Source organism: Hemitrygon akajei, chromosome 23 (assembly GCF_048418815.1).
Source record: "Hemitrygon akajei chromosome 23, sHemAka1.3, whole genome shotgun sequence".
Lineage (NCBI taxonomy): Eukaryota > Metazoa > Chordata > Chondrichthyes > Myliobatiformes > Dasyatidae > Hemitrygon > Hemitrygon akajei.
The window spans coordinates 45,657,589-45,670,662 of NC_133146.1; the positions used below are offsets into that span (position 1 = coordinate 45,657,589).

At 39.9% G+C, this 13,074-nt stretch overlaps 1 protein-coding gene across 1 annotated transcript in view; it reads right to left on the reverse strand.

The window, feature by feature from the left end:
* Nucleotides 1-11,869, reverse strand: part of tcerg1l (transcription elongation regulator 1 like) — a 589,782-nt gene extending 577,913 nt beyond the window's left edge. The window contains exons 1-2 of the mRNA XM_073027558.1: nucleotides 11,582-11,869; nucleotides 8,626-9,045 (exon numbers count right to left, since the gene is read on the reverse strand). Of these exons, the coding sequence (XP_072883659.1) occupies nucleotides 8,626-8,946 (321 nt within the window). The 5' untranslated portion in view covers nucleotides 8,947-9,045; nucleotides 11,582-11,869. The remainder of the gene's footprint in view (nucleotides 1-8,625; nucleotides 9,046-11,581) is intronic.
* Nucleotides 11,870-13,074: the final 1,205 nt, after the last annotated feature.

Genomic DNA, 13,074 nt, shown 5'->3' on the forward strand with positions numbered 1-13,074 from the left:
TAAAGGCACAAGACATTGTAAACATTCTGGAGGTCAGGTACCATGAACGGCATCTAGATGCTACCTAACTTGCTGAATAATTAAAGCATTTTCTTTCTTTTAAATCTTTCAGAATTCAGGAATCTGTATTTTTTTAAATTTGTATTTCCAAAATAATGTTAAAATTAAGAGAAACACTGAGAGCCACTATCTATTTAAAATGGATAAATGCCAGATCCTTGAAATCAGGTTGAAAAGCTATGGAACACAGCTAGATTACAGGACAACGATGGATTGGATCATCTGTTTAACATATGACCTTGATTGTTAATTCTTGGGCTGAAACTAGTTGGGGAAAGTTCTGTTTAGAACTGCCTGCTATTTCTTGCATTACAAATCCCCCCCCCCCCCTCCCACAGTTTGAGATGTTCATTGAAATACAGAAGTCCCAAACTTGATGCATGCTTCTTGTCTGCTATTTTGCAAATGTGCTCTCATGGAGTCCAGCATTATAGCTCAAACTTGCAACAGTTTATAGAATCAGTAAGAAAAAAACTATATAGCATGGCTACAGGCCCTTCTGCCTAAGCAATCCATGCTGATCACACTGTCCACCTATATAGTCCCAAGTTCCTGTGCTCACCCCATATCCCTCTAAAATCTGCCCCTCCATGTAACTATCCAAGTAAGTCTTAAGTGATACTATTATACCTGCCTCAACCATTTCTTCCGGCAACTCATTCCTCATACTCACCACCTTCTGTGTGTAAATGTTATCCCCAAGGTCATTTCTCCTCTCACCTCAAACATTTGCCTCTTAGTTTTGGACAGCCCTACCCTGGGGAAAAAGACTGCAACCATCCACCTTTATCTAATTCCTTAGCACTTAGGCTGGGGTATATTCTAGCTGAACCTGCGACAAGTCAGGAACAACAAACAATCCACTGGAGAAACTGAATGGGTCAAGCAGCATCCGTAGAAGGGAAGAAATTCTCAACATTTCATTGAAATCCTACATCAGGTTTGTTTGATGCTCTCATTCCAGCATCTTTTATGTCTCTTCTGTGACAAGTTATACCTATCACAAAAAATGCATTCAATCCAGTGGAAAGAATCAGCCACAAGAAGCTAGGTAAGTATAGGGGGAAAATGAAGGTTCTTGGCCCAAACCATCAACTCCTTATTCATCTCCACAGATGCTGCCTGACCTGCTGAGATCCTACAGCATTGACTGTGCGTGTACTACTCTGGACTTCCAGCATCTGCAAAATCTCTCGTGTTATTGGAGAATTCAGATTTTTTTTGTTTCATGTTTAACTTTTAATATTATATATCTTAATTTTGAACATTTTAGTTGTTCTTGAATGCTTCTGAATGTGGTTTAATTTGCTTGTTTTCTTCAGCTACTTTATGGGTAGCTAATTCTAATAAACTCCTCAGCTTAACTTTGTGCCAAGTCCTTACCAATAAGTGGATAGACTTAGATGCTGGGTCATAACAGCAAATTGGCATCAGTAGACTACAGAAGGTAGACTACAGAAGTACACAGGTGAGCAGTGCATTTTTTGCAAATTCCAACTTAAAGACCTGAGTGGAATTTGGGCATTACTTAAAATACATGGCTCGTGAAAATTGCCCTAGTGAACACAAAAACGCACACACAAACAATACCAAGAAAGGCAAAGATTAAGGTTTCAAGGACGAGTAACTTTGTTATGGTGGACATCAAAAGCACACTGGAACCACAGCATGCTTCACTGCCTTTCAGGCATTGTCAACAAAGAATCACACTGCGAGTTGATCCAATTAAATTCTACTGCATTTTGCATAATTGTAAAGGTCAGTAAGGATTGCTTTACAATTGATATTACAAAGTCACTAACATATAATAAATGTTTGACTAAACTGTATTAAACTGTTTCCAAAATTATACTTTCAATCACTACTAATACAACTATTCAGAAAAAGTTGACTTTTTTTCATTATGAACTGAAGCTTTAAATCTGATAAACCTGTATGAATAAATAAGGTTGATGAATTCTGAATAAAGCTTGTGCTAATAAAGTCCATTGCAGCCAAATAAGCAGATTTACACCAATAAGAAATTCCTGATCAAAATCATCAACCGCAGCCGAGTAAATGGCATTCTTATTTCGGAGGATTTTTTTTTGCTCAAGTACTACTCAAAGGACTTGAACACAACTCTAGGCTGACACTCAACTGCAATACTGTGGAAGTGCAACATATTGGAGGGAGCCAATTTTCAGCTGGCATGTTAAATTAAGAATCCAGTTGCCCTCGCATCCCTTACACATTATTTCAAAAATAGGAGTAACTTTTTAAAAATTTGCCTGCAATCAATATGACTGAAACAGATGATCCAGTCATTATTATATTGTTGCTTATAAGACTTAACTCTAATCCAATGAGCTGCCATGATTCCAGTATTACAGCTACGTAAAAGTTCAAAAGTACCTCACTGGATCAAAGTGGTTAAGGACTTTGAAAATTTGAAATCTTGTGAAAACTATTGCATGAATGTTCCTGTCTTCTTGTAGTTCAAAAAGGTTTAGTGAATCTTCAAATAATTAAGTAACAGAGCACAGTATAAAATTATTTCTTCCCCTGAATGGTATATGTTAATGATTCACAGAATTATTGACACTATCAATTACCAGGTTGTTGCATTTCTGCCTCTGAATTTTCAGTTATACAGTATATCACATACTCCTTTGCTTAGTAAAAAAAATTGCAGACATATATTTCAAATAAAATTTCATAGGAACACCATAGTTTTCAGCAAAGCAAGGTACTCAACCCCTCGAATTATTTTTACCTTACAATTTTGAGTAAATTGTTAATTATCTTTTCTACATTGTTATCAAAGTGACTATAAGAACAAAAAGTAGGAGTACATAGAACATAGAAGGGCACATTACAGGCCCTTCAGCTGACCATGTAACCTACTCTAGAAACTGCCTAGAATTACCCTACCGCATAGCTCTCTATTTTTCTAAGCTCCATGTACCTATCTATGAGTCTTTTCAAAGAACCCACTGTAACATCCTCCACCACCGTCACCAGTAGTGCATTGCACACATTCATCACTGTGTGAAAAACTTACCTCTGACATCTCCTCTGTACCTACTTTCAAGCACCTATGCTCCCTCATGTTAGCCATTTCAGCCCTGGGGAAAAAGCCTCTGACTATCCACACGATCAATGCCCCTCATCATCTTGTACACCTCTATCAGATCACCTCTCATCCTCTATCACTCCAAGGAGAAAGGACCAAGTTCACTCAACATATTCTCATAAGGCACGCTCTCTAATCTAGGCAACATCCTTGTAAGTCTCTTCTGCACTCTTTCTATTCTATCCACATTCTTTCTGTAGTGAGATGACCAGAACTGAGCACAGTACTCCAAGTGGGGACTGACCAAGGTCTTATATAGCTGTAACATTACCTTATGACTCTTGAACTCAATTCCACGGTTGATAGGATAAGCTATTCAGCCCCTTATACTTTCTCCATCTTTCAATATGATAACTACTGTTCTTTTACCTCAGCATTATTTTCCTACACCGGCCATATACTCCTTAATTCAGATGATATTTAATAACCTATGGCTCTCTAGTTTACAATTTCTGAACTTGCCCCATCTATGAACACTATATACTTTCAATAGACACTTTCAGTTGTGCCGTTGCAATACTGGGAAACAGTTTAATTCCCTGTCAGATTGCTTTTAGCAATGCTGCTCATAAAATTCTAAAACCTATCCGCATCAGCGCCTCCTCCATAGCCGCTGCTTGACTTGTTGATTCCTCTACCAGTTTGTGTCTTGCTCAAGACTTCCAGCATCTGCAGAATCTCATGTTTATGATTTGTTGCTCCACTGCGAAGTCTCTTCAAGGTATGCCTACCTTAAGGTACTTTAAATCCTGTCTTCAAAGGTTCAGTGAGATCAGGATCAGAATCAGGTTTCTTATGACCAGCATGTGTTGTGAAATTTGTTAACTTAGCAGCAGTAGTTCAATGCAATACATAATAGAGAAGAAAAAAAAAGTAAAAATAAATAAATAAGTCAACCAATTACTGTTTACGTATATTGAATAGATTAAAAATAGTGCATAAACAAAAATTATAAAATGTTAAGAAGTGAAGTAATGTTCAATGTCCATTTAGGAATCAGATGGCAGAGGGGAAGAAGCTGTTCCTGAATCACTGAGTGTGTGCCTTCAGGCTTCTGTACTTCCTACCTGATGGTAACAATGAGAAAAAGGCATGCCTAGGATGCTAGGGTCCTTAATAATGGACACTGCCTTTCTGAGACACTACTCCTTGAAGTTACCCTGGGTACTTTGTAGGCTAGTATCCAAGATGGAGCCGACTAGATTTACAACCCTCTACAGCTTCTTTCAATAGACAATAGACAGTAGGTGCAGGAGTAGGCCATTCGGCACTTCTAGCCAGCACCGCCATTCACTGTGATCATGGCTGATCATACACAATCAGTACCCTGTTTCTGCCTTCTCCCCATATCCCTTGACCCCGCTATCTATAAGAGCTCTATCTAACTCTCTCTTGAATGCATCCAGAGACTTGGCCTCCACTGCCTTCTGGGGCAGAGCATTCCACATATCCACCACTCTCTGGGTGAAAAAGTTTTTCCACATCTCTGTTCTAAATGGCCTACCCCTTATTCTTAAACTGTGGCCTCTAGTTCTGGACTCACCCATCAGCGGGAACATGCTTCCTGCCTCCAGTGTGTCCAATCCCTTAATAATATTATATGTTTCAATCAGATCCCCTCTCGTCCTTCTAAATTCCAGTGTATACAAGCCCAGTCGCTCCAATCTTTCAACATATGACAGTCCTGCCTTTCCGGGAATTAACCTTGTGAACCTACGCTGCACTCCCTCTAAGCAAGAATGTTCTTCCTCAAATTTGGAGACCAAAACTGCACACAATACTCCAGGTGGGGTCTCACCAGGGCCCTGTACAGCTGCAGAAGGACCTCTTTACTCCTATACTCAATTCCTCCTGTTATAAAAGCCAGCATGCCATTAGCTTTCTTCACTGCCTGCTGTATCTGCATGTTTGCTTTCATTGACTGATGTACAAGAACACCTAGATCTCGTTGTACTTCCCCTTTTCCTAACTTGACTCCATTTAGATAGTAATCTGCCTTCCTGTTCTTGCCACCAAAATGGATAACCTCACATTTATCCACATTAAACTGCATATGCAATACATTTTCCCACTCACCCAACCTGTCCAAGTCACCCTGCATTCTCATAACATCCTCCTGCCACCCAGCTTTGTGTCATCGGCAAATTTGCTAATGTTACCTTTAATCCCTTCATCTAAATCATTAATGTATATTGTAAACAGCTGCGGTCCCAGCACCGAACCTTGCGGTACCCCACTGGTCAAAGCCTGCCATTCCGAAAGGGACCCGTTAATCCCTACTCTTTGTTTCCTGTCAGCCAGCCAATTTTCAATCCATGCCAGTACTCTGCCCCCAATACCATGTGCCCTAATTTTGCCCACTAATCTCCTATGTGGGACTTTATCAAAAGCTTTCTGGAAGTCCTTTCAGTCTTATGTAGTAACCCACCCCATACCAGACAGTGATGCAGCCTGTTTTTTCCTGCCTTGTTCAGCCAAGCATTGTGAGCATACTATGCTGTGGTGCTGGAATGTGTGGGAACACTTGTGGGCTGCCCCAGCACATCCCGAGGTTGTCCACAGTACATCTATACAGGTTTGAGTGTTTTTGATGACATATCAAATCTCTTCGAACTCCTAATGAAGTACAGTGGCTGTCTTGTCTTTATAGCTGCATCAATATGTTGGGACCAGGTTAGGTCCTCAGAGATCTTGACACCCAAGATCTCCACTCCTGATCCCTCTATGAGGATTGGTATGTGTTCCTTTGTCTCACCCTTCCTGAAGTCCACAATCAGCTCTTTTGTCTTACTGACGTTGAGTTCAAAGTTCCTCCTCTCAGCTCCCCTCTGAAATCACTGACTATTCAAACATGTGCTCAACCAGGCTCACTCACATATCGCCTGTCAGCTTATATTCCTTCCCTCTCCCCCACCTTCTCATTCTAAGCCCCCCCCCTTTACTTTCCAATCCTGATAAAGAGTATAGGCTCAAAACATCAACAGTTTATTTCCCCCACCCCCCAAAGATGCTGCCTGTCTTGCCTAGTACTTGGAGCATTTTGTGTGTCTTGTTCAGTGCCACGCTATATTTAGGCTCTCTGTACCTCAGACTGTGGTGTTCTAATCAATAAAGCATTTTGAATGCCAAACAGCATATATTTAAACTCTTCAGCATTATTTTACAGCCGATTAGGTCTTCACTGCCATATTAATACTGTTATTATGGAATAACAAAATACCACTGCATTTAAGGCCTCATCCCAACAATTCAAGACTATAAAATAAAACTGTAAAATGAGCATCTCAGACAATCCTTCATTGAGGAAAAAAAAATATGCTAAGGTTTTATTACAAATGTTGGAAATATTGTAACTATACCGATGACAAATACCACAAAATATGCAGTGAAAGTTTCCACTGTCACATGGATAATAATTCTATAGAATAATAATGAATTCATCATTCACTATTATTCTTCTTTCACTACCAGAGAAAAAAGTCTGTGACGAGCCATGTCACAGTAATATTTGGATCAGATGTTCATAAATTCTTGATACAAATGAGAAATTTTGAAGGTTAAAAGAAAACAAATACAGTGCTGGAGCAGTACATTTCAAATCTGTTATGTTATATTTAATATAACATGCTGAGACAAAACCTTCAGGAGGACCTTGTCATGGATTGGAGGCTTGTGTGCCTCAATAACCCAGAGACCTATGTTGGCTGGAGTCAGGGTTTTATGCTTTGGCTCTTGGTAGGGTCACCCATGCCAAACAGGTCAAAGTAAGAGTGGTCCACCGGTCCTGCAGGTTTGGGGGTTCAGCTCAGCACTATAAACCCTGACAGGTAAAACAAAATTATTACAGAAACAACAATGAAGAATCCTTCTACATCTGAGTGTAATGGTATTCCTGAGTCTCTAACTGGGACTTGTATGACTGACAGTAGTGAAAACCAAGAGGAAGCTACTGACACAATGAGTACCACCAGAGACGGAGGACCTTCAATGCAGCCTTAAACACCAGTGAAGTGACTGGCAGCTGGTTGCTAAGACAAAAACATTTACAGTATTTTATAATCTACATTGTACATATAAACACACACACATACTGTGCTGTATAAACCTCAGCAGTTATTCCTTCTGCTAATTGATGTAAACATATTACCAATAGTGAATTGTTCTCTTTTACCAATAATCACAAATATTCTTTCTGATTGCACTATCCACTTGTTGCCTGGAGACATCCTGATTCAAACTTCATGCTCAAGAGTAAAAATGAACAAGACCCATTCACAAAACGGCAGAAAATAATCTTTAACAGGAGACTTATCCATGCCCCCAATCTGACCACATTCTAAGCTTTCAAGGATTTTAAGTGTGCACATTCTGAAGCATTCAAAATGTTCAAAAATCTACTTAAAAAAGAGATCAATGAAAGGATTTTAAAAACACTTAATGAAATCTTGGAATGGCGTTATGATGTTCATGCAATCATAGCCATTCACAATGTCAAAAATATTCCTGTTCTTAAAAGCTTATGCTTTATATAAAGCTAACTCAAGTTTTACCTGTAGTTAAAGAAAATCAAAACATAATTGCAGTACAAAATCTACAATTTATCACCCAACAGAATGCAGGGTCAGGTTAAGCCCTGAAATCACCATGCTCCACTGAGTATTCACCAACCCATCAATAAAATACTGTTGTATTTTTTTAAATTCACACGCTTGTTAAACATCATTTGGAATGCTTCATTGCATATTCTCAATCGTGTCAAAACCAAACTTCTAAAATGATTGGATTCACAAAGATAATAATCATCTTGAAAGCTTTCATCTTTCAATACAACTATTGTTCAAAGCCTCACCTCTCCCCACTCTATAATAAAGACCAGAATCACATATTCTTGTATGCACTTTTCAATATTTCCATGAAGTCTTTGGTGTATTCCTTGTTCTGTATCAACATCTGCTTCAGTGATTATAGCTTCCAACCACAGCCTCAGCACCTTCAATTTGACACATCTTTTTCTGCCCTTCACAACTTCTAAGGGTTCTTCGCTTTATTTGTATTTCTCCTTCTACTCCACATCCCCTTTATTCTTTTGCTTTGCCATTCAATATCCAACATAAAGGAAAGTTTTGTTTTCAGAGAAGAGTTATAAATATATAGATGACTATTGATAATTCTTTGTTAAACCCAACTGAAATCAAAATAAATACCTATACTAACAGTTTTATTATTTATATCAGCTTCATTGTGAATACATTTTCTGCTAGTTTATAAACTATTTCAGACTCAAATGTTAACAATGATTGAAAAGATTATGTAAATATGTTATCTGATTTGTTTAGATAAATATAACTCTTGCAATTTGTATAACTTCCTAAATGGCTTAACAGCATTCCTTGTGCAATCACAATGGATTAGGGATTTTGTTGAAATTTATTGTGTAACAACTTTCCTACCTGCATAGTTGGAAATGGAAGCTGAAGAACTGTTGGTTCTGGTGGAGAAGGTAGCACCATCAAAGGAATGAAAGAGTCATAAGGGATCTGCCATCCGGATGGGACTGGTAGAAATTCAGGAGGACTATGTGGAGAAGTCAAAGGATGAAGTTGGCGAGGGCCAATTATTCTAAAAAGACCAGGTACAGTTGGAGCAGTCCAAATCCACGCAGGTGAGTCCTCATTCGCCGGCCAGACCTGATGCTGACCTTTCGATCGTGGAACAGGAAACATCCTACACCTTACATCCCACAATCCCAGTGTGTTGCCTTTTACAAACATGGTCAATTGAGCTGCAGCACAGATAACAAAGATGGAATAGTGTTGTCCAACATGATGGAAGAATTCAAGAACATTTGTCCTGGCCTATTGGATGCACATCTAGTAAAAAGAGAAGAACATTATGTATATCCTCCTGTTTTATTCTCTTAGATCAAAAGTTATTTTTGTTTCTAAATGTTCAGTAAAAAAGTAACCAATCATAATCAGCTAATTCAACTCAATTTCTAATTGTTGAGTAGTATAATTAATTATCTTCCAGTACAAATTAATACAAAACATTGACAATAATAGATTTACTTAATATTCAATTTAAATACATTCCTTCCATACATCTACAATGATTATAGACTTTAAGACAGTGCAGGCTGAGCACACCTCACTGCACGTACATGTCTCCTCCACGGAGAGAGATAGGAGCACCAAGTTTCTGGGAGTGCACATAACGAACCATCTTACCTGGTCCCTCAACACTATCTCTTCGGTCAAGAAGGCACACCAACATTTCCACTTCCTGAGGAGACTGAGATGAGCGAAACTTCCCCCCCCCCCTCCCCGACCCACCATTCCAGCTAATTTTTACAGTAGCACCGTTGAATGTATCCTGAGATGCTACATCACCATCTGGTGAATGAAGTGTAAGGCATCTGACCACAAGTCCCTACAAAGGATTGAAAAGGGCCTCTGAAAGGATCAGCGGGGTCTCTCTTCCACCCATCGGAGATATTTATCAGGAGCACTGCATACACAGGACTGTTAGCATTGTCAATAATTCCTGCCATCTTTCCAACAATCTCTTTATCAAAACCCCCCCCCCCCCCACCAGCATCAGGTAAGAGGTACCATAACATGAGATCAAGAACTGTTAGGATAGGAAACAGCTTCTTCTCCCAGGCTGTAAGACTACTTAACTCCCTGCCATCACCAAGGTCTCATCATGCATGAAGCATTCTACAGTTTAATTCTTAACTTGTGTTGTAATGCACCTTATCATTGGGTAATTTGCAATATTACTTTATGGACTGTGATGCGCCCTTTGGTCCAGAGGAACATTGTTTTATTTGGTGATATACATGTTTATGGCTGAATGACAATAAACTTAACTTGAAGGTGCAGACTATTTATGTCACAACTTTATATCATTTAATGTTGAGTCCCTGAACAATTTGCAAAATTGTTGAATTCAAGTTAAAAACAGCTTTGTGCTGATGTTTGGGCTGCACATCCTCCATAATAAAGCCAATGAACCTTAACGTTAATAAGGTACACAAACACCGCATAATAAGGATTTTAAAACGAGTCAGAGAAAGTATGTTGAATTTGAAGGCACTCACTTGCTTGAAAGCAAACCCAGTTAATGCTCCGATTAAAAATTGCAAAATGTCACAGTTGTAGTTTTCATCAAACGTCCATACCAATAGTTTTATAGTGGTGATGTACCCCATAACCTTGCAAAACGTCAACGTTATTTCTAAAACGTCGAATGTAACATCAATTTTATCAAGTATCTCATGCCTAAATTTGCTTCCGGTATTCTTTAATAATATAAACCTTATCATCGTCCCAACGGTCAAGCAAAACCAAATCGTTTAAGTTTAACGTTAAGCTATCTCATTTCAATAAATAAACACACATGAGAATTTATCAAATAAAAGCAGTTATCAGAATGTAAACCATCTGATGTTTAGAAAGGACATTAAACGATTTGATGCACGTCAATTGCTTTTTCTTGGCAAAACGAGCAATCGTAAGCAAACTTATTGTGGTTAGGTGTGTTTTAGACTATTAACGAGGTTCCCCTAGCTGCTGTGCCGGCTTTAAACATTTTGTTTATTTCACATACTCAGTGGTTGTTTTAACAACACTCCGTATAGAACCAACTGCAGATATGGAAATTTATCTCTACCTATTTCAGAACATAGTGCAAGTATTTAGAAATAAAGAAACAGATCAGTCTAGTACTCCAACTTTGGATGCTCATGTCTATGGAATTTGCTCTTCCGCAATCGTGCCCACTTTTTGCAGTCCTTTAAAGCTCATGAAACAGAATAAACTGCACGCTCGGTTGGCAGATCAAACTGACAGCGTCCTATCCTGCTTGAGGCAGTTTCGTGACTGCAGCGAGGAGAGAGCTCCCAGGCTGCTGTCCAATGCAAGGAGACGACAGGCGCTGATTTTATTTTTAATTGAGGGTTGGGGCGGATGATGCCTGGATTTCGGCGGTACCGTTCGCACTCCACAGCAGCTCCGGAACTGTCACTGAGCGGCGGGAAGCCCGAGTTGAATATTCATCAGAGCCTTAGAACACCCCGGGGGCCTTACATACACCCCCCACCCCCACTCTCCTACCCTCAGATGGCACAAATTAAAGCCGCTCAGTTTCGCACCGTACACGGCCAAAATAAGTTTCTGACTTGAAATACAAAATGAAGCTGTGTTTATTTTTTTTTAAAGAAACGCTCCTATACAAGGCTGTGGGAAGTGAGCTGGTAACTCTAAATATGTGGGTGTGCGTATGTGTGTAGCGCCCGTTCGCAGTCCACCAAGGAGATGGGGGGAAAAAAGTCAACACCCGGCAAGAAAACGCCTCAGCGAGAGGAGGGAGAACGAGGAGATAACAAAACAGCAGAGTTCTCACCTCGGGCAGACGCCGTCTCCTCGGCACTCAGCGCGCCCCGAGTTTCTCAGGGTGACTGGCTCCCTCTCCTCCGCTTTACCTGACAATCACCGTCTCCGGGAGGACCACGTCGGACGCCCCCTCGCCTTCCCTCAGCTCACTAGTACTGTACTGAGACAACTCCACTTGGACACGCGGGAAATACGGTTAATGGCAGATGCTAATCTGAGGAATTCAGAGTCCAACCAGAAATTAAACCCCGGCTCGCAAGTACAAGAGGTAATCACACATAAACGCGCACTCGCACTCTCCAACCCCGTCCACCCCCCTCCCTCCCTCCCCTCCCTTCCACCGCTGACGGCTCAGCTGCCAGCACTCGCAGCCTCCTCGCACCCCCCACTCGCAGGGACGATCTTGTCTACACTCCCCCCACCCCACCCTCACCCTTTCCGCTCAGAGAAATAGCGAAACAACGCCACCGTCATTGCTACCAGCCCTGCCTCGAGTGCCGTTTGCCACAAAATAATCTTGCCTTTTGATATCTGGCCGTGCTCGAGGGCAGCCTCACTGCAATTTGGCGAATGTCAGCTCATTTATTCTACCCTATCGCGATAATTAGAGAGGAAAGGAGGTCAGGGCTTTTATTGATGAACTGATTCTGGGAAACAGGTGCACTCCGGCAAGCTGTCTTTCATGGGGCTATACTGACTTATTGAGTTTGCTATGTGTCTAGCTCTGGGATAAAATGTAACCATAACTAAATAGCTGCAACGTCGCTTTTTAAAAAAAAAATTGTTTTAATCACTTCGTTCTCCCAATGGCTGTGAGATTATATTTCATACAGATCGATTAAAAGAATATCAAAATGCAGTTGAGATCATGATTATGAGGAGCAATCGGCACAGCATCTCAACTTTTAAACCAGAAGCCATGCATCTTCTAAATTGTTACGTTATAAATGAGTAGTATTTAAAATGTTTTGTAAGCAGTGGTGTTTAGTAACATCACTGGTTGTGAATGAGATTGTATCTACTGAAGGTTCGCCAAGACAACACAATAGTAATATACTCTTAACTTATTTTCCCCTCACTAAATTCAAGGAATATGACGATTTCCTCACGTTAGTAAAGGTAACCATCCTGATATTGTCTTCTGGTGGCTACAAATGTATTTACTACATCACCACCTGATTTACATAAAAGTTCTTGGGCCTTTTAAAAATGAAAGATTACTTAGTTCAAAGGTTCATTAAGTCCATAGCTATATTTGTAGAATTTAAATATGAATGTAATTTGCCTCGATGTAACTCATCTTAATATTTGTTATATTTGAGTAGTGATAAGAAAGTTTAAAACTGCAATATGTATTATTCACTGAAAATTGGAGCACAGGATAATTAAGTTTCTAATGATGAAGGTTCAAATTGACTTAGTCAGATAAAGCAGAAATTGTCCTCCAGGGCTTCTCCATTGTTCATAGCCGCAAGAGGTAACCAAAATATAAGGAGAGGCATT